Source organism: Anomaloglossus baeobatrachus, chromosome 7 (genome assembly GCF_048569485.1).
Source record: "Anomaloglossus baeobatrachus isolate aAnoBae1 chromosome 7, aAnoBae1.hap1, whole genome shotgun sequence".
In the NCBI taxonomy this organism is placed as follows: domain Eukaryota; kingdom Metazoa; phylum Chordata; class Amphibia; order Anura; family Aromobatidae; genus Anomaloglossus; species Anomaloglossus baeobatrachus.
Window position 1 is genome coordinate 211,852,321 of NC_134359.1, and position 25,025 is coordinate 211,877,345.

The 25,025-nt window shown below is 39.7% G+C and overlaps 1 protein-coding gene across 11 annotated transcripts in view; it reads left to right on the forward strand.

Moving 5' to 3' along the window:
• The window catches only part of RBFOX1 (RNA binding fox-1 homolog 1), a 974,619-nt gene that overhangs the window by 667,506 nt on the left and 282,088 nt on the right, over nucleotides 1-25,025 (forward strand). For all 11 annotated transcript variants that reach the window (XM_075317889.1, XM_075317888.1, XM_075317885.1 and 8 more), the window contains exon 3: nucleotides 5,332-5,475. In XM_075317889.1, the coding sequence (XP_075174004.1) occupies nucleotides 5,332-5,475 (144 nt within the window). The remainder of the gene's footprint in view (nucleotides 1-5,331; nucleotides 5,476-25,025) is intronic.

The window sequence follows — 25,025 nt, forward strand, 5'->3', positions numbered from 1 at the left end:
CACTGATACATTAATGCATTGATAGCAGAGTATAAAGAAAGAAAGATCTAGGTGAAATCTAAAATTCAAATAGAAGTCTGATTAAAAGCAGATAAGAAGCCAAACTGACAGGGAGAAGTCACTATGTTTTGGAACGAAAAACTAAAATTCAATAGACAAATGGGGGGGTGGTGGCTATGATATATTGATATGTTGATGCTAGAGGCCTTCTTAAAGAAGACCTTTCAGCAGGTTTAGCATGTTAACCTGGACACATTATGGAAAAGTGGAAGTAGAAATAGCTGAAACATAGCTCTTTTTTTTTTCCATTTCTTCCTTCACAGTTATTAACTTGCACAGTTTTGGTTAGAATTTATGTTAAATCTAAGGGGGTGATAACTGATTATTTTCTCTAAGGATGTGTACTTCTTTCTTTGTATGACGTTGACTAATCATGAGCTGGCAGTAACGTACTGTGGAAAAAAAGAATATGCTCCCCCAATAGGTTAGAGCAGGTTTCTCAGAGTGAGACATGTACTGACAGACTATTTGCTCTTCTCCCTGCAGAACTGTGCATGGTTACATAGATTATAGTACAGAAGTGTAGAGATGAGTGTAATTACATACTTCTTTGAGCTTTTATTTCACTTCAGTTAGTGATTGGGGCAGGGCAGTACAGCAGAGCTGAGATTTGTCTCATTGCAAACATCTCTGAAGCAGTGCATCTTCTCTCACAGTGTTGTCAGTTCAACTAAACTCCCCTTGCACTGACTTTTGTGAGATGAAATCTGTGTTTGTATGTTCTGCTCTATTCCTGGAACTTTGTAATGACAGACAGCTCTGCAGTGACACTAATGAGGAAAGCAGACTGTCTATCATTATATGTCTTACAGACATCTGCCCTAACCTATTGTGGGAGCATATTCTTTGTTCACCAGTTTGTTGCTATCAGCTTATAATTGTCATTGATACAGAGGAATTAGGATACACCCCAAGATAAAAAAAAATGTGGTACTGCCCACTTGGACCTAAAGCCACTATTCCATGATGTGGCCAGTTTAGCATAAAAGATCCTCTTTAAAAATGTTAGGATAATATCAATCATGGTTTTCTTTAAGGTCATGCAAACAACATTTATATACATCTTTATAGACACCTACTGTATTTTTCGGATCATATGACACACTTTTCCTCCCAAAAATGTGGGAGGAAAATAAGGGGTGCATCTTAAAATCCGACTGTAGCTTACCAGGTGGTGATTGAGAGGGGTCACAGAAGGCAGGGGCTCTATGCGGTGGCTGGCAGAGCTGCTGTGGTTGTCGGCGGCTGGCGCAGCTGCTGTGGTCGGTGGTGGCAAGCGAAACTGCTGTGGTCAGCGCCCGGCGGAGCTGCTGTGGTTGGCAGCAGCTGGCGCAGCTGCTTTGGTCGGCGGCATCCGGCAAAGCTGCTGTGGTTGTCAGCGGGTGGCAAAGCTGCTGTGGTCGGCGGCGGACGGCGAGGTACAAGCCATTCTGACAATGTCAGTGGTAAGGACTTCAAATAATGGAGCCCAGAGTCCGCGCATGCGCAGATGGAGCTCTTGGCTCAATAGCTCATTCTGCGCACGTGCTGCCTCCGGGCACCAATTGTTTGAAGCCCTCACCACCGACATCTTCAGAATAACCCATGCCTCACCGCCCCCTCACAGAACAGAGCCAGCACGGGGCAACGTCAGCAGTAAGCAGAACCAGCATGGGTCAGAGCTAGCATGGGGCAGAGCAGAGCCAGCACGGGGCAAGGCAGAGCCAGCATGGGACAGAACCAGCACAGGGCAGAGCAGAGCCAGCATGGAGCAGAGCCAGCATGGAACAGAGCCAGGATAGAACAGAGCAGCACAGAGCAGAGCCAGCACAGAGCAGAGCCTGCAGCCCCAGCACAGCAGTAAGACACCATCGGATTATAAAACAGACCCCCATATATTTATTTTTTTTTACCTTATTTTTCCTCTGAATTTGGGGTGCATCTTATAATGCGGTGCATCTTATCGAAAAATACGGTACTTACATAATTTTACCAGGTGCAATAAGAAATGTTTACTTTCTTTGTTAACGTAATGAAATGTAGAGCCAATTATATAATAAAGGAATATGAATAATCTACAACTTTAACATTACACATAAGGTTTTCTTTACAGTCCCTCTCCTTCACTTGCTTTCAAGGTATAGGAGATGATGACATTTACAGAAGGACATAGTCTTAAAAAACAAACTTAGTTACAAGATCAACTATGTTACTTAAAAATGCAATTTATATGTACATTTAATATATGGGATACAAAACGTATTGGATTTATATAGGAAAATAGAACCCATTGCATAATAGCGCTACACATCATTTTATAACCAAGAACTCTTATTAAATTATTCATTTCACCATATTACAGCTTAAAAAAAATGAAATTTGAGTGTAAAGCCAGCTGGTAAACGTTGGCAAAGATTGATAAAAGAAAATCTGCGGAAAGTAAAATATGAGTTTGCACTGTAATTACATCAGAGCAGAGTTTACATTAAATATAGATGCAAATGATACAACAAAATAGTTATTGTCTGACGCTGGCAAAGTCTCAATAGGAAAACTTGATACTGTATGTAATTTTATAATTGTGTAATTTAGCACTTATTTCTATGCTTCTAATCTCTTAGAAAAATAGATCAGGCTTCTTATGAAACTCCACATAATCACACAAATGGACTATTGCCAAATTGAAAAATGGCAGAAAAATGTATATTGCACATTATTGAAATAAATGGGAAATATTTGTATGTGTTATAGTTACAGGAGACATAAGTAATGTCTGTATATTTCTTTTTTTTGTATCTTGCTATATCAGTGATAACAGACTTTGTAAGTTTCAAAATCCTTGCCACTATCTAAATTTGAGTCACTCTGCAAGGGTGTCACACAGAATTATTGCAAAACTGTGTATGACACCCGTGAAGAGTGACTTGGAGTTAGACATTAACATTATACAATGGAAATGCTAATTTAAGACAAGATTCCACAATATATTGAGTGCTATATTTAACTATTAAAGTGATTAAGGGAGGATCGCTGGCTCAGTGGTTAGCACTGCAGTCTTGAAGCGCTGGGGTCCTGGGTTCAAATCCCACCAAGGACACTATCTGCAAGGAGTTTGTATGTTCTCTCCGTGCTTGCGTGGATTTTCTCCCACACTCCAAAGACATACAGATAGGGACTCTAGATTGTGAGCCCCAAAGGGAACAGTGTTGCCAATGTATGTAAAGTGCTGTGGAATTAATAGCGCTATGTAAAAGAATAAAATTATTATTATTATTATATCAAAACCTAATTTCTAGTGACAAGTGAACACAAAAGTGCTCAGTACTCGAATTGAGTTTGTCGGACACTTGGAAATACTTGACTCGAGTTCTGAGTACAATAGGAGTCAATGCGTTACTTGAGCATATTTTTCCTGAGTCCTCACTCTGTTACCTGTCCTCATTTAGCCCCTAGCTACCACAGTCATAATCATCCACTTGCAACAGGCATCAGAGATTGCTCGGAAACCTCTGTTCTCTCTTCCTGGCCACCACAGCCACTGTTATATGGAAGCAGCTGGCATCGCCCGGACACGTCTATTCCATGTGTGACATCCAAATGTCCCCCCTGCACAAAATTAATGTACGGCTAGTTCTGCTTGAGTCCCTGTTACAGGAAAGAGAGAAAGATTTATTTTCTGGAATAGGGACTTGAGCGGATTTAACCGCACAGTCATTTTGGCCAGTAGGAATATTTGGATAGCACACTCAAAACGGAAGTTGGCCAGTGATGCCAGCTGCACCTGGAAGACAGGGACTATGGTGAGCGGGAAGATGGAAGATGGCGTGAAGGTTGCCGAGCGTGGTCTGCTGCCTGCTACAAGCAGATGATCAAGGCTGTTGTGGGCCAGAAGTTGTGTTAGGGCAGGTAACAAGAACAGGGAGTCAAGAATTTAGTTCGAGCACCTACAGTAGTCAATTGAGTACCGAGTTTTCCAAGCACTCCAATGCTCGATCATGTACAAAGCAGTGCCAAGAATGGCCGCTCATCACTACTAATTTAATAATTTAACTTTAATAATAGAAAATTAAAAAACAGAATGCAAGTGCTTTCTGTGAAAGGTTGTAAACAATGTTAATGTTGTGATTGGGTAAAGTGTAGATTGCAGTAAAGGCATTATTGACATTGAATGACTTAGAAGCCCCACTGCAGTATTTAGCCTAATCTTGGCTACCTGCCAATATGCATCTGTAGAGACCAAGTAGTGATCTAAAAACTACATATTTATGGTTAGACAATGGGTGATCTTTGACCAAATGAAACAAAGCCTCAATTAGTGAAGACATCATTACAAAAGATTGTGTTATTTTGAACATGAAATGATTAAAAATACTAAGATCCCGATTCATCAAAAAAATTTTTGCCAGAAGAACTAAAATTATTAACCAAAGTAATTGAACAAGTTTTGTGACTTATGCAGTTTTTGTGCCAGTCTCTTTTTTGAAAAGTGAGCACATTGGTGTACAATACTCAGGTCTGGATGGTTCATGGCCTAAAATCTCTTAAAAAGGCAGTCTCGCACATCTCATCATCTCTTGACACTTTTTAGTGGTAGTTACTGATATGATGGCTTCTCACTTTACCAGTCAAACCCTGCTCTACAATGATTAGGAGGAAGCACCTTAAAACTATTTTCTGTAGTTTAGTCTCATTGGACAAATATCTGTACTAATTGTAAGACTCCTTGAAGGATTGGAAATTTGCATACTTTTACTTGCTTTGAAGAATTGCCAGAACTCCATACATAGCTAGAATCCTTAAAGGGGTTGCCTGGTCTTCTGATGAAAGTGTGCATTCACTATGTGCTGTCAAGATCCACCAGTGTTGCCATTGAGAGCAGGTGATCATGTGACTACAATTATGTAATTTGTATACTTCTGGCCATATTCTAACTAGACGCTCTTGGTGTTGCACGGTTCCCTCGCATTTGGGCCGAGCATGTCTAGTTGACATGTAATTGCATGTATGCAAATCACATAATTGCGGTTAAGTTACTTACCACTCTTACCAATTATACCAGAGAATCCTGACAGCAAACAGTGCACATCCTGTAAAAAGTTAGAACTCTGCGGTCTCACGTAGTGACTGTAGACATCATCAGAATGGTTATACTAACAGTGCTTTTTCTTCGGACATCATATTTATTTAAAGTTGTCTTTTATTTAAAAAATTAAGGTTAGCTAATGCCAAATTGTTTTTTTTATATTTTGAAAATTTCCTAATAATTTAGTTTAATGTGCATTTATTTTACAGCAAACAGATGAATCAGCACAGACTGATGGACAACAACAGACACAGTCTTCTGAAAACACAGAAAACAAAACACAGCCGAAGAGACTCCATGTTTCAAATATTCCTTTCAGATTTAGAGATCCAGACCTTAGACAAATGTTTGGGGTAAGTAAAAATACTTCCTTGGTGGTTACAATGGTTGCATTTAGGATTACAAATTTAATAGATTTTAACACCTTTCCTGTTATGTAATCCTGCTATATATTAGGCCATGCATTGTCAACCTGATACTCTAGGTGGTAAAATAACAACTGGAATATGTATGGAAACTAGAAAAGAGAAGCGCTGATAGGGTTTTACCAGATTACACATACGGTTTAGCATATATCAAAATACACTCACCGATTCAGGTTGTGAGAGGTCACAACCACCATAGATAGCATCAGATAATGGCGGCTGCAGCGGCCCCACGTGTTTGCAGATCAAAGTGGAGAAGGAGAAGGGGTTAAACCCGCGCAATCCGCCAGATAAATTCAGAGGAGATGTTGATAATTCAGAACAACTGATCTGTTGTGCCATTTGGGAGTTTTTATTCAGTCTGACTCCTTTTATTATTGTCCCCTTTTTATAGGCTCTATGTATATATATATATTTTTTAGAGAAACAACTGTTTATATTATGTTTTTATATCTATTAATTTATATGTTGCTCTTCAGAATTTAAATAACTGCATACACAGCCACCTTGAACCAGCTATATCCCTGGCCCAGGCGCCTTAGATTTTATTCCCACGGTCCCAGTTCTGGCATCTACTCCGTACCGCTGTACTATGTGTCCTCATGGTAGGGTCAAGAGCATGCGCACACATATATATATTTTTTCCCACGCTTATGCCCGCTAATAACCTTAAGCTCGTTGATACTATGATCCTCTTTGAAAAAGAAAAAGTAAATATCACATCCTCTTTAACACACAAACAAAGAATATAGCACACATTATATTATAAATTTTTATTCACATATATTTATATACACATCACTTTGTACTCCTGGGTGAAAGAATTTTTATTCTGTATAAAAAGTTCACAGAAAATTATGCATTTTTATTATCATTTTATTTCATCTCTTTCCTTTATCATTTTTTCTATATTGAAATGTTTTTAATATATTTATTAAACATATGTTTTATTTAATTGTACGCATATATCACAACCTTGTGAACATAACTTTAGGGATACACAGATTTTTGAGAACTACTGGTGGCGTACACCACAAAAATCGAAGGCTACCTTATGGGCAACTTTCTTGGAGTTCGTGTCCTGATTTTTGACTTTTTTTCTTTCCTTTTCTTTTTATTTTATAATTTTCCAATTTATGAATGTGTATTTCTCATATAAATTGTTTTTATGACCAGTATAATAGCATTCTACAAAGTATATGATATCTGTGAAAAATGCTGTATCATGCATGCAGATTTTTTTTTTTTTTTTTTTTTTTCTTTCCCTTCTGACTTTTTTCAAAGTGCCGGGAGGCGGTACTTTGTGGTTACCACAGGTATAAAAGAGCTTCATTTGTATGTACATGTAGTGTTGATTTACTGGTCCTGAAGAAGAGGTCACAGACCTTGAAACGCGTAGACCCATGGAATAAAAGAATGTTCTGAATTATGAACATCTCCTCTGAATTTATCTGGCGGATTGCGCGGGTTTAACCCCTTCTCCTTCTCCACTTTGAACTGGAATATGTAGACACACTCCCTTTAAGGCACGTTTTTCCACTCTAGACAATCTTGGTCTAGTGTTTTACTTTGTTATATGTCATCAGCTGTTTCCATGAATTTGATGCAGGATCCCGGCATTTGACAGCTGATTTAATCAGATATTAAGTGCCTTTAACATCAGTGGCTAGATGTCCGATCCACCTGAGGCTGTTGACCAGATAAATGCCATTGTCAATCTTTGACAGTGGCATTTAACATTCACCGGCGCCCCATCACGTGATCACCAGTGCTGATGGGTTGTGATGATAGCCAGAGGTCAGCTGATGACCCCTATGTCTGTCATTACGATCCTCTTGTGAACGCCGGCTGTGAGCCAGCATTCATAGGAAGTCATGATTTCTAAGGGGACTATTAATTACCGTAGAAGAAAAAAAGTTTTTAAAAATATTAACAAAATTTCAAAAAACACAAAGGTTAAAATCACCCCCCTTTTCCTCATTAAAAATAAAACAACTAAAAAAAATTTAAAAATACACATTTTGGTATTGCCAAGTTCACAAATGTTCAATCTATCAAGATATAAAATAAATGAATATGATCGATAAAGAGAAAAACAATCAAAAACGCCAGAATCTTTTGGTTGCCACAACATTGTAATACAATGCAACAAGAGACAATCAAAACATCATATGTACCCCAAAATGGTATCAGTAATTCGTCAGCTCAGGGAGCAAAAATGAGCCCTCACAGAACCTTGGATCTCATTAAAAATGAAAACATTACAGGTCTCGAAAAAAAAGCGACAAAAGTGAAATACTTTTTTTGACAAATTTCTGAATTTTTTTTTACCACTTAAGTAAACGAAAAACATACATGTTTGGAATCTACAAACTTGTACTGACCTGGGAAATCATAATGCCAGGTCAGTTTTACTGCATAGTGAACATGGTAAATAAAAAACCCAAATATCATTGTTTAATTTCACTTTTTTGCAATTTCAATAAACTTGAATTTTTTCCAGTATAATATGGGGCAGAACGAATGGTGTCATTCAAAAGTACAACTCGTTCTACAAAAAAACAAGCCCTCATATGGCTATATTAATGAAAAAAATGAACATTTTACGGCTCTTGGAAAAAGGGGAGGAAAACACGAAATACGGAAAATCGCCCGGGTGTGCAGAGGTTAATCAGCATTTACAGAAAGAAAAGTAAATCAATGTGTCCTCCATGATCATACTGCTTCAGGATTCATCAAGAAACAGTCCCATACATAGCCTTTAACTTGTTAGTGTAGAGGTGATGTATTATAGAGGTTGACTGATGGAATTTTACACGTGCACATAGGGTTGACAACTACTTCTAAATCAATTCTTGAAGATTTCATTAGCTACAAGATTAAATCTCCTGGATGTCCTAGAAAATCCAGCTATGTGCTATCTAGATTTAATTCCAATAGACTCCAAGTCAGTTCAGTAAAGCTTAGGATAATTGTAAAGGCTTGACAATCCCTTAACATTTTAGGCTTATAAGGTTACTTCTCAATTGCCAATTTTCCAGTTTATTTAAGATAATTAAAAAGGGGTGTTCATTTTGTTTGAAAGCAGTAGATGTAGAGTCTCAAACATAACATATTTTCAAATTCTATGCCTTTTCTTTAGTGTCCTGTTTATTTTCAGTACATTGACTTGTATGACCACACAAAACCACAAATGACATCATAATGAGTTGTGTAAATGGAGCTTTTCTCTATTGACATACTCGCGTTGCTATGTACTTAGCAATCTCATTCATGTCCTTTATTTCTCCCATATAACTGTTCTTCATGGTCATTAAGAAATTGTTTTTTCAGTTTCATGTCTGCTCCATAGAAAACTAAGAAACCAGTAAATACGTTGTCAAAAATCAATAATAGTAAAATAGTAATCTACTCCAAATTTAGAAAACATGTAGACACAATATTTACAGTTATAGGGTAGATTGTTGTTTCAAAATAAAAGTCAAAACTAATACCAAGATGACACCTTAAGGTGAACCAACCATCAGGATTTTCATACACAAAGTAAAGCCAGTGCTATATTGAGGCTAGGATGCTGAATGTACGCACAGCTTTTGTTTAGAGATTGGATGTTTTATTTCAGAAATATGTGCAAGTTCCAGCACTGCACTGTCAGTAACATCTAAGTCTTCCCCTGTATACACAGCGCAAAACAAGAGCTGTGAGTGCAGGTATAGGAAGAGATAGTGTGCCCTCCTCCATACACATCGATCATGTGATAACTATTCATAGGGAGTGAAGCAGAAGCTTTTGGGCCATAGGTGTGTAATGAACCAGAAGGGGCCATTACGAACGTTTGTGTATTCATAGGAGAATAATTTATGATTTGTCAATGATGGTTTCATTGTCAAATTAAATGTAAGTTGTTGCTCTGTAATACCACTGGAGACCAGTAGGTGGTGGTGCCTGGCTCAGAGCCGTAGGGTACCCGGTACCGGGCTTTTACTTCTTAGGGGATTGTCATAGGTGGCTGTGCCCGGTCCCGTTGCCCTGGTGGTAGTTAAAAGAAGCCTGATAAAAAAAATAGTAAAAGTAAATAAATAAAAGTGTCTTGTGATGCCACCTACGGTTCTCGTTAATATTACCGGCGCTGCTTTCAGACTTCCGGGGTTATGATGAAGCAGATAGATACGCTCCCTGTAGGAGAGGCGATATCCCCGTGGCCATTGGGAAGGATCGAGATTTTACACACAGGGAGACAGCTTACCATATGAGTTTTGATACCAGTCTCTTCAAGGCCACTGAGATGTGGCTCACCATGTTCAGGCAAACGAAGTCCACAGTGAGAGCATTACCTTTGATAACAATAACTGTCACACACACCAGGTCTTTCTTTCTCTACCTTTACTGATGTTGAAAAAAACAAAAAAACAAAAACAAAAAAACAAAAAAACAAAAAAATGAGCCGGAGTATGAGATGGTATACATGGAGCTTGTGAGCTCATGTTCACACTGGCCATTAGACAAAGAGAAACCAAGGGAAAAATTGTGAAAACATACCCTGTTGTAACTAAATAAAAGCATAGTGCATATAAACATAGGGTACTTAGTAAACACTGTTTTTGATCAAAAAAAGCATAAAGCTATCCCACCAACGCCAAGGTGTACCCAGTTGGGATAGTACCTACACTCTCTAATATTAAAACCTTACCATGGGTCTAAAATAGGCCTCAATGTGGCTAAGGGCTGAGAGCGACCGGGTCCCAACAGGACACACACAGTCAGGGGGATTCACAGAATGAAATGTCCAGCTCACCAAGAGGGAGGGCCACACCCCATTTGTACTGAATACAAAAAAACTACATAAAAACAAAAAAATGAGCCGGAGTATGAGATGGTATACATGGAGCTTGTGAGCTCATGTTCACACTGGCCATTAGACAAAGAGAAACCAAGGGAAAAATTGTGAAAACATACCCTGTGGTAACTAAATAAAAGCATAGTGCATATAAACATAGGGTACTTAGTAAACACTGTTTTTGATCAAAAAAAGCATAAAGCTATCCCACCAACGCCAAGGTGTACCCAGTTGGGATAGTACCTACACTCTCTAATATTAAAACCTTACCATGAGTCTAAAATAGGCCTCAATGTGGCTAAGGGCTGAGAGCGACCAGGTCCCAACAGGACACACACAGTCAGGGGGATTCACAGAATGAAATGTCCAGCTCACCAAGAGGGAGGGCCACACCCCATTTGTACTGAATACAAAAAAACTACATAAAAACAAAAAAATGAGCCGGAGTATGAGATGGTATACATGGAGCTTGTGAGCTCATGTTCACACTGGCCATTAGACAAAGAGAAACCAAGGGAAAAATTGTGAAAACATACCCTGTTGTAACTAAATAAAAGCATAGTGCATATAAACATAGGGTACTTAGTAAACACTGTTTTTGATCAAAAAAAGCATAAAGCTATCCCACCAACGCCAAGGTGTACCCAGTTGGGATAGTACCTACACTCTCTAATATTAAAACCTTACCATGGGTCTAAAATAGGCCTCAATGTGGCTAAGGGCTGAGAGCGACCGGGTCCCAACAGGACACACACAGTCAGGGGGATTCACAGAATGAAATGTCCAGCTCACCAAGAGGGAGGGCCACACCCCATTTGTACTGAATACAAAAAAACTACATAAAAACAAAAAAATGAGCCGGAGTATGAGATGGTATACATGGAGCTTGTGAGCTCATGTTCACACTGGCCATTAGACAAAGAGAAACCAAGGGAAAAATTGTGAAAACATACCCTGTGGTAACTAAATAAAAGCATAGTGCATATAAACATAGGGTACTTAGTAAACACTGTTTTTGATCAAAAAAAGCATAAAGCTATCCCACCAACGCCAAGGTGTACCCAGTTGGGATAGTACCTACACTCTCTAATATTAAAACCTTACCATGGGTCTAAAATAGGCCTCAATGTGGCTAAGGGCTGAGAGCGACCAGGTCCCAACAGGACACACACAGTCAGGGGGATTCACAGAATGAAATGTCCAGCTCACCAAGAGGGAGGGCCACACCCCATTTGTACTGAATACAAAAAAACTACATAAAAACAAAAAAATGAGCCGGAGTATGAGATGGTATACATGGAGCTTGTGAGCTCATGTTCACACTGGCCATTAGACAAAGAGAAACCAAGGGAAAAATTGTGAAAACATACCCTGTTGTAACTAAATAAAAGCATAGTGCATATAAACATAGGGTACTTAGTAAACACTGTTTTTGATCAAAAAAAGCATAAAGCTATCCCACCAACGCCAAGGTGTACCCAGTTGGGATAGTACCTACACTCTCTAATATTAAAACCTTACCATGGGTCTAAAATAGGCCTCAATGTGGCTAAGGGCTGAGAGCGACCGGGTCCCAACAGGACACACACAGTCAGGGGGATTCACAGAATGAAATGTCCAGCTCACCAAGAGGGAGGGCCACACCCCATTTGTACTGAATACAAAAAAACTACATAAAAACAAAAAAATGAGCCGGAGTATGAGATGGTATACATGGAGCTTGTGAGCTCATGTTCACACTGGCCATTAGACAAAGAGAAACCAAGGGAAAAATTGTGAAAACATACCCTGTTGTAACTAAATAAAAGCATAGTGCATATAAACATAGGGTACTTAGTAAACACTGTTTTTGATCAAAAAAAGCATAAAGCTATCCCACCAACGCCAAGGTGTACCCAGTTGGGATAGTACCTACACTCTCTAATATTAAAACCTTACCATGGGTCTAAAATAGGCCTCAATGTGGCTAAGGGCTGAGAGCGACCGGGTCCCAACAGGACACACACAGTCAGGGGGATTCACAGAATGAAATGTCCAGCTCACCAAGAGGGAGGGCCACACCCCATTTGTACTGAATACAAAAAAACTACATAAAAACAAAAAAATGAGCCGGAGTATGAGATGGTATACATGGAGCTTGTGAGCTCATGTTCACACTGGCCATTAGACAAAGAGAAACCAAGGGAAAAATTGTGAAAACATACCCTGTTGTAACTAAATAAAAGCATAGTGCATATAAACATAGGGTACTTAGTAAACACTGGTTTTTGATCAAAATTGTCAAATTAAATGTAAGTTGTTGCTCTGTAATACCACTGGAGACCAGTAGGTGGTGGTGCCTGGCTCAGAGCCGTAGGGTACCCGGTACCGGGCTTTTACTTCTTAGGGGATTGTCATAGGTGGCTGTGCCCGGTCCCGTTGCCCTGGTGGTAGTTAAAAGAAGCCTGATAAAAAAAATAGTAAAAGTAAATAAATAAAAGTGTCTTGTGATGCCACCTACGGTTCTCGTTAATATTACCGGCGCTGCTTTCAGACTTCCGGGGTTATGATGAAGCAGATAGATACGCTCCCTGTAGGAGAGGCGATATCCCCGTGGCCATTGGGAAGGATCGAGATTTTACACACAGGGAGACAGCTTACCATATGAGTTTTGATACCAGTCTCTTCAAGGCCACTGAGATGTGGCTCACCATGTTCAGGCAAACGAAGTCCACAGTGAGAGCATTACCTTTGATAACAATAACTGTCACACACACCAGGTCTTTCTTTCTCTACCTTTACTGATGTTGTTAGCAGGGTTAAGTCCAGGGTACAGTCCGGGTGGTTGAGAGGCAGTTAGGATTTCCACATCCATGAGATATGAGGCCTCTTTATTACTGTATATTTGCTTAAGTCCTGGGCTGTCTAAAACCTGGCCTAGACCTCTCCTGTATCTCTCACTTGTATACCAGGCGATGAGAACCATTCTCCTGGGCACCACTAACTCCACTGTGGTCCCTGGCTCTATTGCTGGTGGTGCTACAAGTGTTTCTGTGCCAGAAGACTGAATCCCCTTCACCCTCTGGTCTTTTCTGCTGGACCAGAATGAACCCGTACAGACTCGGACTCCGGTATCCGGGTTGCTTCTTCTGGGGTGAACTGAACTGGTCCCTCAGCCCTCTTTCTCGCCTCACCTCCGACTTTCACTCTGGATCTCTCACACTCGCTAAGCTTTCCTCTGGTATCAGTCTAAAGGCCTTAATTATTGAATGTTCTCAGTGAGAGGAACAAAATTATAATCTTGTGATACCTTTTAATGGCTAACTAAAATAAAATAAAGTGATGTTACAAAGCAAGCTTTTGAGACATCTCAGGCCCCTTCATCAGGCATGGTATGACAAAATATCTGAAGAAACACAAATATATGCACAAACAGAGCAGAGGGATGGCTTAATAAAACATTTAAATAAACAAACAAACACTGAGCTTAGAAAGTGAATCCTTAATTAGCTAAAGGCCCTGTCACACACAGAGATAAATCTGCGGCAGATCTGTGGTTGCAGTGAAATTGTGGACAATCAGTGCCAGGTTTGTGACTGTGTACAAATGGAACAATATGTCCATGATTTCACTGCAACCACAGATCTGCCAAAGATTTATCTCTGTGTGTGACGGGGCCTTAATTCAGCACCATTTACCAGTTTCTTCCTCTGACCTGTCCCGCACTCAACTCCGCTCAACTGACTCCCTTGCCCTCAGCATTTCTTATAGGAGACCTCAACTAACGTCAGCCAATACGCCTGACGTCCGTTAGTCGAGCTCCCCCTACAGGCCTGAGGTGGAAAGTGTTGTATGTAAATTCTCTCAATGTGGAAATCCCTTCCTGCACTTACCAGATGTTACTGTGGCTACTTAACCGTAGGGTGCCACAGTGAAATGTATCGGCAAGGGACTGTATTGGATGATGTCTGAACAATATATAGCTTGGTCACTATAGTAACCAGGGAGAGTTGACAGTTGGCAGTTAAGGCAAGCCGAGCTGGAGGTGATGAGCAGGTCCTATACCTCTCCAGTCTTTTCAGAGCCCATCGCAGCAAGGCCAAGCCGCAGTTATAGATTTCCCACAGAAGAACCAGTCCAGTTGATGTAAACCATCATTCTGTTATAGAGTAAAGCATTTCAACTGTTCATACTAAGGTCTGGTCTGGGATATTGCTACCTACCTACCTCATATAGATGTACCCTGGGAGCGGGTTTGGAGCTCAGCTTGTCTTAACTGACACCTGTTAACTCTCCCTGGTTACAATAGTAACCAGGCTACAGAGGGTAATGATCAGACATCGTCCAATACAGTCGTTTGCCAACACATACCACCACCTGCTGGTCTCTAGTGGTATTACAGAGCAACAACTTACATTTAATTTGACAATGACACCAGGCAATACATCAAATCATAAACTATTTTCCTATGAATGCTCAAACATTTGTAATGGCCCCTTCTGGGTCATTACAGCTTAACTACATGACTCTTGTTTGCAGGCAAGAGACTAGATTTCCCCTGGAACTGGAGTTAATAAACCATACCCATATCCAAGATAAATCAGATGAAAATTAAACTATTTTAATATTTAAGTGCCCCCCCCCCAAAAAAAAAAAGGTTGTTTATGACACAGTCTGTAGTAAATAAATAAAAAATTACAGGTAACAAATAAATTAATAAATTACCATAATAAATAAATGGTTCCAATATATAAAAATAAATTACACAGAATGGGTGACGCATTTTAAAATATTTTTTCTTGGTCCTGAGTGGTTGTTAAAAAAAAGGTGAAAAAAGTAACTTATTTCTATTACACAGCACAACAAATAAACACTTTTTGTCTGCTACTTGGCAAAAACCATGTGCGCTATACTAAATCGAATGCGCTGAATCCAAATCTGAAGTTAGTTTTTTTGTAGCACGTCAGGATATTAAGTTATTCCAATTTTTGTGAAAATTAAAATAAGCAATTAATAAAGATACAGAATCGTTATGTCCCACAGTTTCACAACATGTATTATCATTTTTATTGAAAAAGAAGTATAGGTAAATCAACCAAAAAACTTAAAAATCACTTATAGTAGCTTAAGAAATCGCCTTGAACTCAGCAGAGTACTTTTAAAAGTGCTTCAGGCAGTTGCTTTTGCGCTTGTGAGTGGTCCTAGTGGCCCGTTGCAAAAACCAGCAGTAATCGCCCATCATGTTGGGGTTAAAGCGACCTGGGTATCTTTTTTCCATAGTAGAAATGTCCTGGTGGAATCTCTCACCATGTTCGTCACTGACATTACCCATATTTGGAGGAAAGAAGTCAAGATGTGAATGTAGGAAATGCATTTTCAATGACATTCGGGCACCATGCATTTCGTATGCTTGAAGCATATTGTCTATTAGTTCAGCATAGTTTTCTGCTCTTTCGTTTCCAAGGAAGTTTTGAACTACTAATATAAATGCATCCCATGCAGTTAGTTCAAGTGGGGTGAGTTCTTTCTTGAAGATTTCATCATGGATTAGTTGGTGGATTTCAGGACCAATAAAGATTCCTGCTTTGAGTTTGGCCTCAGTTTTCAATGCACTAAACTTTTCCTTCAGATACTTAAATCCATTCCCTTGACGATCCATTGCTACTACAAAATTTTTCATTAGTCCTAGTTTAATGTGAAGAGGTGGAAGATAAACTTTAAGTGGATCTACAAGTGATTCGTGTTGAACATTGTGCTTACCAATCTTATGTTCATCTCTATTGGGCCACCGTTTAATTTTATAATGGTTGTTGTCATCTCGACTGTTCCATAAGCACAGAAAGCACATATGCTTAGTGTAACCTAACTGCAAACCAAGGACTAGTGCAACAACTTTGAGGTCAGCACAAATGTTCCATTGATGTTCTGAATATTTAATCAATTTCAGAATGATCTGCATAGAAGCATAGGTCTCTTTCATTCCAACCGCATGTGCAATGGGGACAGATGGCTTTTCATTGCCATTGTGCAACAGAACAGCTTTCAAGCTTGCTTTACTAGAGTCTATGAACAGTCTCCATTGATCTGGAAAATGTCTACAACCCAACTCTAGCATAAGCCCATTCACATCAGTACAGAAGCAGACACCATTTTCCATGACATAGTATGAAGCTAACTTTTTGTGTCGATAACGAAAGTGTGATATTGATGTGCCTTCTTGTAACAAATTCCATTCCTGAAGTCTAGAGGCTAACAGTTCTGATTTCTCTTTAGACAACGACAGATCTCGTATCAGATCATCTAAATCAGATTGGTTTAGTAGGTGTGGCTTACTCTTCTGATATTCCTGATCTTCTTGGGCAAGAAATTCATCATCGCTGCCATCATCTTTTTTATTAGGATCTGAGCTATCACTGTCTGTCTCAGTAGCAGCGGCTGGTGAAGGAGGAACATGCACTGGATTCTCCGCATCGTGTGGTAATGGCTTACGAGCAGACTCACAGTCAGGGTACACAATTTGTGATTTATTCCTCTTTGAATATCCGGCAATTTTAGTCATACAGAAATAACAGTCCGAACTATGATCTTTCTGTTCACGCCAAACCATGGGCACTGCAAATGTCAATCCTTTTCTTTTCCCATTCAACCATTGCGTTAGCCCAGAGTAGCACACAGTGCAACACACATGAGGTGCCCAGTTTTTATCCTGATCTCCTACTTGACAATCAAAATAATACTTGTAAGCAACTCTTACTCTTCTGGTCAAATTCTTGCGTTGATCAAACGTAATAAATTTCCCGCAAACATAACAAAAATTGTCCGGGTCGTTAAGACATTTACGTCTATTCATTGTAATCCAGATAAATCGCACTACTAGCTTTAAAAGAAAACTTTATTGAACACTGTCCAACAGTTGTCTGTAAATCTGGTGTCAGCACTCCCTATATATAGCCATAACTGGTTAATGCTGACATCAGCTCCCAGACATGTCTGGACATGTCTGGATAGGTCCTACATATAGCCATAACTGGTTAGTGCTGATATCAGCTCCCATACCTGTCTGGACATGCCCGGATAGGTCCGGGCAGGTCAACGAATGTGTGTAAGAATATCTTCAACAATGCCTGAATAGGCGTATGGCCTTTTCTAAGTATAACTCAAAATCTGGACGTGCTGTGCAAATTCTGAGTTCATATTTGGAATCCGCATGTTGAAATTAGTAAAGAACACATGTTTTACCCTCAGTAGCAAAAACATTGTTGTGCTGTGTTATTTATGAACTGACATGAGCAAAATAAAAAACAAAAAGAATATGACAATGTATTAAAAATGAAGCTACATGTATCATGGAATATTAATATCAAAATGACTTGAATGAGAAAAAAATGTTACAGCTCTTTCCACCGCATACATAAAAAACATGAAAACTTTGTCTGGTCAAGGAAAGGGGGTATACACGGTCTGGTATTGATTCTTAGTGAATATTTAAAAAAAAAAAAACTATACTTGATTTAAAATATATCTGTTTGCATTAATTTTCCCCAAAAATATTATTTACAATATAAAAATATATAACTGTTAAAAAAACACAAATACATGATGAGTAACATGTCTAAAACTGACACCACTGGGGCGCTAGAGGTGATTTCACCTTCTTACAGAAACAAGAAGAAACTTCCTTTTGCTGCAATTACTATAGACTCTAGGCCTGAAATGATGTGTATCTATCAAGTAATTACTGAAAAACAGAAATGGCAAAAAAGACTTTTGTATTAGAACATAAAACTTGACATCTGAGCTGTAGCGTAAGATTTTATGAACTGGTAAGTTTAAATGTGAGGTTTTTATAGGTAATAGAAGACTTAATGCTTGTAACTGAAGCAGTGTAATACTCTTTCAACCATTTTTACAACTATCAGTCATGTATAGTGGAGGATCAGTGCAAGTTTGAGGATATCTAACACCTGGTATTGATTTTCATACATATGTAATATAACTTAAGGGATTAAACATTGGATAGGAGATCTCAAAGGTCAAAGCGCGAAATCTATACATTTGTTTGGAATTACTTGCAGCATAAAAAATAAGAAAAGCAACCAGAATTCTAGGGTATGTTCACACAAGGCTGCCTTTTGTGCTATTTGTTACTGAAATTGTGATAAAAGTACACCAATTTTGCATTGGTTTTCAAGAAAAAAAGCAATTTTACAAGAATTTCAGGAAATTTGGGCCAAAAAATCTACAGCTTTTCTTACCTTGGATAATAATCGGCCTATCGCTCTTTTGGCCAACAGCTATCTCTCCTGACTCCCCCACACATGAAGACTTGACATCACTGGGCATTTATGTATTTTCATTAGGGAGATTGGAGTAAGCTGAGAAATTCTGGCGATAACTTATCCATCTAGAGAAAGAGTGTGAATCCAAACCATGCAAATTATGAGTCTCTAATTTATATCAGATTGTTTACCTGTCAAACTGGTATTGGCAGGCTCGGCTTAAATTAATCTAATATGTAAGGGGCTTCAGGCTGTGCTCACATGGACGTATGTTCTCTTATGTGACAGAATTGGGCAGATTATTCTATTGACACTGATCAGAGTTTGAGCCGAGTGTCATTTACTGTGATCCAGTACTGATCCGATTCGGAGCACAGGTGATGAAAAGATGGGAAACATGATTTCTCCATCTTTTCTATTGTCTGTGTCTGCTTATACCGGACAGTACTCGGATGACACTCTAGTGTAAATTCTGACAAAAAAAGAAGAAAAAAGGCTGGCACATCATAAATAAAGTGTCCTTTATTCATGTCACAACATTAAGGCCCACTAGAAAATGGGATTTTCTTAAGAAAATTCTGCAGGCTCTGAAAGATTACCGCACCCGAGGTATAAAACCGCGGTAAACTGCACCCGAAAACTGCATGCGGTATTACTGCAATTTGCCGTGGTGTTGCAGCAGTTTTGCCGCGAGTTGTTCCCTGCGGTTTTGACCATTATCTATTGACATGCAATTCTTTTTGCTGCAGAAAACATGCAGCAAAACCTTTTGGTGAAAAAAAACACAGCATTTTTTTTTACCATAGGTTTTGTTGGGGAAGGACTGCTGCAAGGTTCTGAATATTTTCTGCAGCAAAACATGCAGCAAAACCGCGGCAAAACCGCAGTAAAAACCGCAGCGTGTGCACAGGGCCTAAAAATGGTAGGAAGAGAAGTGCAGGAGATGTCCGGATGACTGCAGTTTTTCATGAACGATCATGCTTTCCAAGGCCCTGAAACCTTTCAGGACCTATGGAAAATTGTTTGCCAGCGTAACTGCTGCATTCCTCCTGACATCTCCTGCACCTCCTTCTCCACCGCTTTAAGTGTTGTAACATGAATAAAGGACACTTTTATTTATGATGAGTGCCAACCTTTTTTCATCTTTTTTTTTTGTCAGAATTTGCATATATAGCTACTTTAGGTTGAGCACCACCTGTTTACTCCAGGTTTATCCTAATAGCGGAGCTCTTTTCCTGGATCGCCTTTGGTGCCGGACTCATCTTCCTGCTTGGATATTTTTGACATCCAAATATAATCTGATACACATTGCCCATCGCAGTATGCTACTAATTTTTTCTCAAGCCAAATCGGCACTGGCCCTTAGAATTAGCTTGGTTGAAGGGCTATCCGATAAAACATTGGGCAACCTTTGTCCATGTTATATACTTGTTTGAACCCTAAAAATTGAACTTTGGATATATTTACAAAAAAACTGGGAACATATTATAATGAGAAAATCTCTTCCCCATTTGAATTTGCACCATGGCACTTTGACTGCGTCCAAACCGGAGGATGGCAAATTGAGGAGTGTATCTGCTGCTGATACGGGGATAATGGACCCGCTCATTATCTAGGGAGTCCAGTGGAAACTGTCCTTATCTGTCTTACACTGAGGCTTAAGCTAAGTAGTCAATACTGTATATTTGAATAATTTGCTGTTTACCCCTTGTCCCAGCATTATCTATGTAATTTGAACACCCCTTTTGATCATTTAACCTGTTGGGTGTGAATCATCTGGCTTTATCTTATGCTTACTGGGACTGTATATACTCTGGGGTTAAATTGCTCTCAGTGGGACTCAGGACTACCAACATCTGATTTTCTATTGAGCTAATTTTGAACTGACTATTTTTTCCACCCCTGAAGAACCTCATATGGATGAGGGGAAACGCGTCGGGCGGTTGTTTTTGAACCATTAGTTCATCTCTGAATGGTTATTTCCTGGGTCACTGTACCCTATCACTGTCTCTAGTCTAATTATACTGGTGACAGTGTTTCCATTTTTTTGCATAATTGAGAGATTATTGTTGGTTCATTATATTGGAAATTATTCCTTTAGTACTATCACCTCATCTGCTAGGGTCATTTAGGGCCCGGAGGGATAGTCTTCGTTGAGCGGGGGCGCCAACTGCGCAGGCCTCTAGGGTGCCGACCTCCGCGGCAAGGAAGGGGCGAGTTTTAGGGTCTATTGAGGGTCAGGCCCCCCCTCCCCTGTACGTTTTTTGATTGATATTTGTATTGTTGAAATTGATGTTTATTGTTAATATTGATGTTGGGACTTCTTTCCCTTTTAAACTTGATAATAATAAAAATTGGCAATTTTAGAAGTTTTTGGTTATAATTTTCTCACGTTGTACTTCTAAACTATCTTCCTTGAAAGGAACATATTATAATGACTCTCTTTACAAAGCTGACAATAATTCTCTTAAGAAGGGCTGAAGCTACAGTATAATAATGGCAAAGAATACATACAGAAAATAAAGAGAATCAAATATAATATCTTGTTTCTCTGTAGTTTTCTGATAAATAGTTTTTCTGCTTTCCTAAGTAGGTTCACCGACAGTTTGGGCTTTACTTTTGCTGGAAAAGTTGAACTGAAAAGCCTATCCAACTATATGGTGCAATATTGGCTAGGCAAAAAAAATAGCTATTCATAACTTATTTAATACACTAACACTATACAGTGTATCCACCCATATCCTGTCCACTGCCATTAACTTGAGAATGGCGGCAGCAATAGGTATAGAAGTGGAGTCTAGATATAGTAAAGTAGCCATACGCTACGCAATGAAACCACCTATAGCGCCACCTGGTGGAAAACAACGGAGTTAGCATTTTAATCTTCAAAGTGGAACGAGATAGAGAAAAAAAGTGAATTACAAAGTTGTAGGGCATCATCAATTCAATACGAATCGATACCTTGCATACATAAATGCTATGATATGAAACCCATGACCCTCCAAAACATTGTATGCTGGTCACGCATATGGCGCTCATTTAACTTTGATGCTCAAAGTGGCCACCGTCAGCTGCAATGCACATCTGGACTCTGGACAGCATACTGTATCTTGCTGCACGTTGTGCAATATTATAGGTGACACTTTTGCACAAGCATCTGTGATACGTCGTTGTAGGTCCTGCAATGTTGGTGCAGGGGTTGCATACACCTGCTGTTTGGTGTGACCTCACAGAAAGAAGTCCAATGTAGTGATGAGCGAGTACCAAAAAGCTCGGGTGCTCGAGGCTCGGGCCGAGCCTCCCAAGATACTCATGTACTCGGCCCGAGCACCGAGCCCAATGTTATCCTATGGGAGACCCGAGTATTTTTGTGAAATCACCCCTGGCAGCATGTAGAAACCAGAAAACTGTAAATTAAAAAAAAAAACGTGCGTGTGTGTGTAAGCGTGCATATAAACATACACGCGGAGTGGAGTGCGGGAGGGGCCGTAGCCGAGCGGGGAAGTGTCGGGCTAAAGGCACGGTCACGCTGTGCGGGCTGGCCAATCACTGCAATTCCACAACAGGGCTGTGGCATTGCAGTGGTCTGCCAGCCAATCCCTGCATAAGGGATGGCTGTAAAAAGAGCGCCAACATGAAGACCACGAGTACAGCACGAGTATCGCGAGATTACTCGGTACCCGCCGAGTAGCCCGAGTACATTGATACTCGTGCGAGTACCGAGTAGTAACAAGCATACTCGCTCATCACTAGTCCAATGGTTTCAGATCAGGTGAGCGTGGAGGCCACTCCACACAGCCACCATACCCAATGACTTGTAGGAAGGTCTCCATGAGGTATCGCTGCACGTCCGCAGCCTTATGAGTTTTACACATTCTAATCATAGCATTCCTGTATACAAGGTGTCAATTCGTATTGAATTGATGATGCCCTACAACTTTGTAATTCACGTTTTTTCCCTATCTCGTTCCATCTTCGAGATAAAAATGCTAACGCCGTTGTTTTCCACCAGGTGGTGCTATAGGTGGTTTCATTGTGTAGCACATGACTACTTTACTATACCTAGACACCACTTCTATGCCTATAGCTGCCGCCATTCTCAAGTTAATGGCGGTGGACAGGATATGGGTGGACAAATTGTATGCCTGCAGGACAAATAAGCGCATTGAAGATATCTATACTTTATATATAAACATGTGGACTAGTACAAAAGTACAACAATACAAAATTAGTAAAGAAGGTAATTAAAACTACAACCTCTTTAATAGTTGGAATGCATGGATTTATGTGCACACATTGTTGTATAATAATGTGAGTGATTCATAGTTTGTTAGTTGCTCATGCACCTATCCTTAACTTACCTATTCCTGTGAAAAATAATTTGTAATCACCTCCTGCTGAGAACTCAGGCCCATTTAGACTAATGATAGCACCATAATTAGTTTGTTGAATAGGAACACATCTAAACTTACTGCACTGATGACTAAATAATGTCTTTTGGTAATAAGGTCATTTACCAAGGGATGTAAAACTACAAGCTATTTTGCTGCAGTCTGAATAACAATAACAGATTACAGATTTTGCATCCTAATATTTTTATGAAACTGTCAACATTTTCACTCTAGCTTTTCTTTTATTCATACTGCATAGTGTGTTCAGAAGTAAGTTGAGATCTACTTTTTGCAAAGTCTTCCTTTGTGAGAACAGATGTACACTCACATCTGTATATCAGTTTTGTGACACATATTCTCTCATGGGAGGAAATCTGGCCGATCATGCAAATGACACATGGATGAAACTTTGCTTCGAGTTTGTGGCAAGTGTCATTTACTATGATCTGATTCTCTCACATGCAGGAACTGGAGCACAGGTGGGGAGGAGAAGAAGGAGAATTTAAAGGGAACCTGTCAGGTACAATATGCACTCAGAACCACGAGCAGTTCTGGGTGCAAATTTCTAATCCCTGCCTAGCAGTCCCAGCCTATTGTAGCATAGATAATAGATAATGGAATCTTTAGAAAAAGTATTTCTAAAGATCCTTTATAATATACTAATCAGGCCAAAGACTAGTCTCAAGGGTGTTAGTTCCCTTGGCTAGTCGGCCCCCTTAGCATGTTAGCATGCTAATGAATGCACAGCATCAGAGGCATGGTCGCTCACATCTCTGCTGCCATCGCCGGTTTTTGTCTCAATGTGCATGATGAGAATGTCCCTGGACTTCTGGTCATGCGCACTACACCAGCTTGAAGCAGGGACACATACACCCAGCTTCATAGTATGCATGACTGGAAGTCCGGAACTTCTGATCATGTGCACTGAGCAAAAATCCAGCGTTCAGCACTGAGAAGCAGAGAGGTAAAATCGACCATAACTCTGATGCTGTGCATTAATTAGCAAGTTAGCATGGCCACAGGGGCATACTACCATGCTAAGGGGGCCGACTAGCCAGGGAAAGTAACGCCCTTGTGACTAGTCTCTACGCTCATTGGCATATGATAAAAGATGGTTAGAAATACTTTTTCTAAAGATGTCTTTATCTATGTTACTAGATGCAGGGTCAGTTAGGTAGGGATTAGCAATATGTTCCCAGACCTGCTTGTGGTTCTAGCTGGAAATCGCACCTGACAGGTTCCCTTAAATGTCTACATCTTCTTTATTGTCATTGGCGGTAGATATCGGACTGCACCCAGATAAACATCACTGCAGTCCGATGATTCCCACACACCCATAGACTTGTATGAGTGCGCACCATCCATTATACGCATGAAATGGTTTATTTCTCTTTCTGATTTGGCATGAGAAAAAAATAGCTGGTTTGCACTGCCTCATAGTATAACGTTAAGGAGAATGCTACATGATAAAATGAGGCACAACCCATAAATCCAGCCATGGCTCAATCACCACATCTTACCAAAATGTAGCGAGAAAGCATGAAAAGGTAATTTCTCTCCCAGGGCTCTTTGTGATGGCTTTATGAGATTTCATGATGTGGTGCCATACAGAATTCCTAAACCTCCATAGTATGGGGACATAGAGATTCATTGTGTGCACTTGGTTTAGCCATGTGTGTAGAGCCTAAGTTGGCTTCAGTTCATAAAGCTACTTTTAGCATTGTTTTTTTTAAACAATAAACAACTACATTTGTTATTTTAGTAATGAGAAACAGATGTATCATAATAAAGTTTAAAATATAGAATTTTTCAATAGGAAACGAATACTATTAAAGGGGTTGTGTGCCACTTTTATGTTGATGGTCTACCCTTAAGGTAGCTTGTCAGTATCAGATTGGTATTGGTGCAACACCTCTCACCTCCACTGGTCAGCCATCCAGGGGCCACCAGCAGTCAGATATGATCAGTTGAGTAACAGCACAGAACAGCTCC